The sequence below is a fragment of the Triticum dicoccoides genome, chromosome 5A (assembly GCF_002162155.2).
Source record: "Triticum dicoccoides isolate Atlit2015 ecotype Zavitan chromosome 5A, WEW_v2.0, whole genome shotgun sequence".
In the NCBI taxonomy this organism is placed as follows: Eukaryota; Viridiplantae; Streptophyta; class Magnoliopsida; order Poales; family Poaceae; genus Triticum; species Triticum dicoccoides.
Window position 1 is genome coordinate 597,793,391 of NC_041388.1, and position 2,810 is coordinate 597,796,200.

At 42.5% G+C, this 2,810-nt stretch overlaps 1 protein-coding gene across 1 annotated transcript in view; it reads left to right on the forward strand.

Moving 5' to 3' along the window:
- The first annotated feature begins 1,468 nt into the window (after positions 1-1,468).
- The window catches only part of LOC119303205 (26S proteasome non-ATPase regulatory subunit 10-like), a 3,860-nt gene continuing 2,518 nt past the window's right edge, over positions 1,469-2,810 (forward strand). The window contains exons 1-2 of the mRNA XM_037580309.1: positions 1,469-1,770; positions 1,875-2,013. Of these exons, the coding sequence (XP_037436206.1) occupies positions 1,579-1,770; positions 1,875-2,013 (331 nt within the window). The 5' untranslated portion in view covers positions 1,469-1,578. The remainder of the gene's footprint in view (positions 1,771-1,874; positions 2,014-2,810) is intronic.

Genomic DNA, 2,810 nt, shown 5'->3' on the forward strand with positions numbered 1-2,810 from the left:
GGCTCGCTTCAGTACTTGTAGTCGTCGCTTGGTGGTCTACAGATCTGGATGTAATATTTGTTATTTCTAGTGTTCGTTGTACTACCATAATTGAAGATGAATAGATTGAAAGTTTTTCTTGTTTTTAAAAAAATGCCAAATGAAGGTTGAGCCCCATGGATGCCTTAATTAAGAAAATATCATACTTCCGCGTTTCAAAAAAATTGAACAAAATACATATATCTCCAGAGATATAATGTACATACATCATACTTCTCGCTTCCATGAATTTTCCATATCGTAATTCAAGTTATTACATCATAAAACTTTTTGTGCAGCTTATATTTCGTCATGAAACTTCATACACATATACATCACATCCTTGTATACGTGTATATGTTTTACTCCCTTCGTTCCAAAATAGATGACTCAACTTTATACTAACTTTAGTACAAAGTTAGTACAAAGTTGGGTCATCTATTTTAGAACAGAGGGAGTAGGAATTTTTTAACTAAAAAGCTTAAATTTTAAAAAGTTCAAAATCAAGGCCTCCATGGTGCTCGGCCTCCAAAATGCCCTGCTCAACCCAAATCAATTTCAACAAACCCATTATTTTGAATTTCTTAACTCGTATAAATAAGAATTAGCTAAATCTCCTCTAGCAGCCACCCTATCTGATTTTAGATGGTGATTTGTACATTTTTGAAAAAAAATTCTGTTTCCACTTGATTTATTTACATCTTTTGGGTTTATCATTTTCTTTCTCTTTCCACGTGCAACACGCATGGAGAAAATCCAGATGAAAAACAATTAATAAGCATACTAAACTACTAAACTTTGCTACAAATATGCCCATGAAAATTGATATACACTAATTATCTCATCACATGAATTAAAATAATGACTTCACTAAAAGTTTATCCAGTTTGGTTGCTTAGTACGTTTATTAATGGTTTTGGTTTCTGTGGGGTTTACTAATATTTCATGCTTGAAAGCGGGGATGTAGGAGACATGCGGCTAGGAGAAAGAAGAACATGAAGGTGTGTGTTGGTCGCCCTCTATGTCAAGACTTGAAGAGAAAATCCAGATTTTTATTGTGACATGTGAGACATCACACACACATTGCTCTCTAATGACATGCTCATACAGAAAACAACATTAGTTAGTACTTCTATTTATTTATTATTACATTGCAACGCACGGACATTTAGTTTTTTTAGCAATTACACATGCATTTAGCTCGTAATAATAATAATAATAATAATAATAATAATAATAATAATAACCTACTTCAGCCCGAATCCAGAAAAGGGACCATATACACCGGAAATGCGTTCCAGCAGCCCACACGGTTGTACGTCTGGGCCAGCTGTGCAGCGAGAATCCCCTTGGGCCTAGCCCACCCGACCCAGTCCCGGCTTTCACTTTCTTTCTTTTTTTTTGACGGGCCCGGCTTTCACTTTCTTTCTTGAGGAAGGCGTAAGAACTCAGATTGACACACACAAACAACCCGAAGCGGCACTGCGGAACCTCTGAGAGAGACGACCCAACTCAGAATTCGCAAGCTTCGCTTGCTCGCCGGAGCAGCACGCGCACCAGATGGCCGCGGCAATGGAGGTCGACGCCGGCGGAGAGAAGCCGTCGGAGAAGGAGCTCTTCCTCGCCGCGGAGTCCGGGGACGCCAGCGTCTTCGCCTCCCTCGCCCCCGCCGACCTCGCCGCAGCACTCTCCCTCCGCAACGAGGACGGCCGCTCCCTCGTCCACGTCGCCGCCTCCTCCGGCCGCCCCGAGGCAAGCGCCGCCGCTTCCCCGCGCGATTAGCCCCCAAATCTGCTCGCCCTCCGGGTTTAGGGTTCTGACCCCTTTTGGCTTTGGGGGGCTGTTTGATGTTTTAGGCCGTCGCCGCGCTTGTGGCTGCGGGGGGCGACGCCGTGGCCAGCGCCGTGAACGGGAAGGACGAGGAAGGGTGGGCGCCGATTCACTCGGTGGCCAGCAGCGGCAACGCCCAGATCATCGACATCCTGCTCGGTCACGGTACGAGTCCCTGGCGTTGTACTTGCGTGAAACTGTGCTGTTTGTGCAAGCTTCTGCAATTAGTTGGTGAAATTGGTGTAGGATGATGGGTTGATATCTTCTGATGACACTGCCAGTACGGGTTATTTCTGCCTAGTGCGATAATTAGCAAGCTTACACTTAATTAGCAGGTATTGCTCCTGGAAATGTTTGTTCTTAATAGGGCAATTTGGTCGATTTGTTGTTGCCTGACTGATTTATCCTAGATGACCGATGGTTCCATGATTTTGTTTGAATATGCTCAACTTCCTGTGCAGCTGATAAAGGTGAATTTGACAGGGTCGTCAATTTTGGAACTGTTGACTTTGCCATGTTTCATACAGTATTTGGATGCAACGTAACTTGAACAGCTAGAATGATTGCAGCAGGGTATTGTGGTGATAAGAACTCATTATTTCTGCTTTGCTTTTTTCTCTCAGGCAAACTTTGCCATGAATTTTACTACACATCGCTGATGTCCTGTTCTTAGTTCTTATTCAGTACTTCTTCTATCATATGACACTTTAGTTTATATATGTAGGAAGATAAAATAGAGCTGATATGCATGGCAAGAATAGGACTGATGTGGAGCAGAATGTTATACATCTTCATTTCTGAATAAGTTTCCTAGCAAAGTTTAATCCTTCTGAAAAAGGTGGCTCTATCTGATGTCTGTGGCACTGCATAACACATTGGCCTAACTAGGTATCAAATGTTGTTTGAAAATCCTTTCTGTAAGACGACCATATGTGCCTACATTTCTGTTTTTTTTTGTTGGG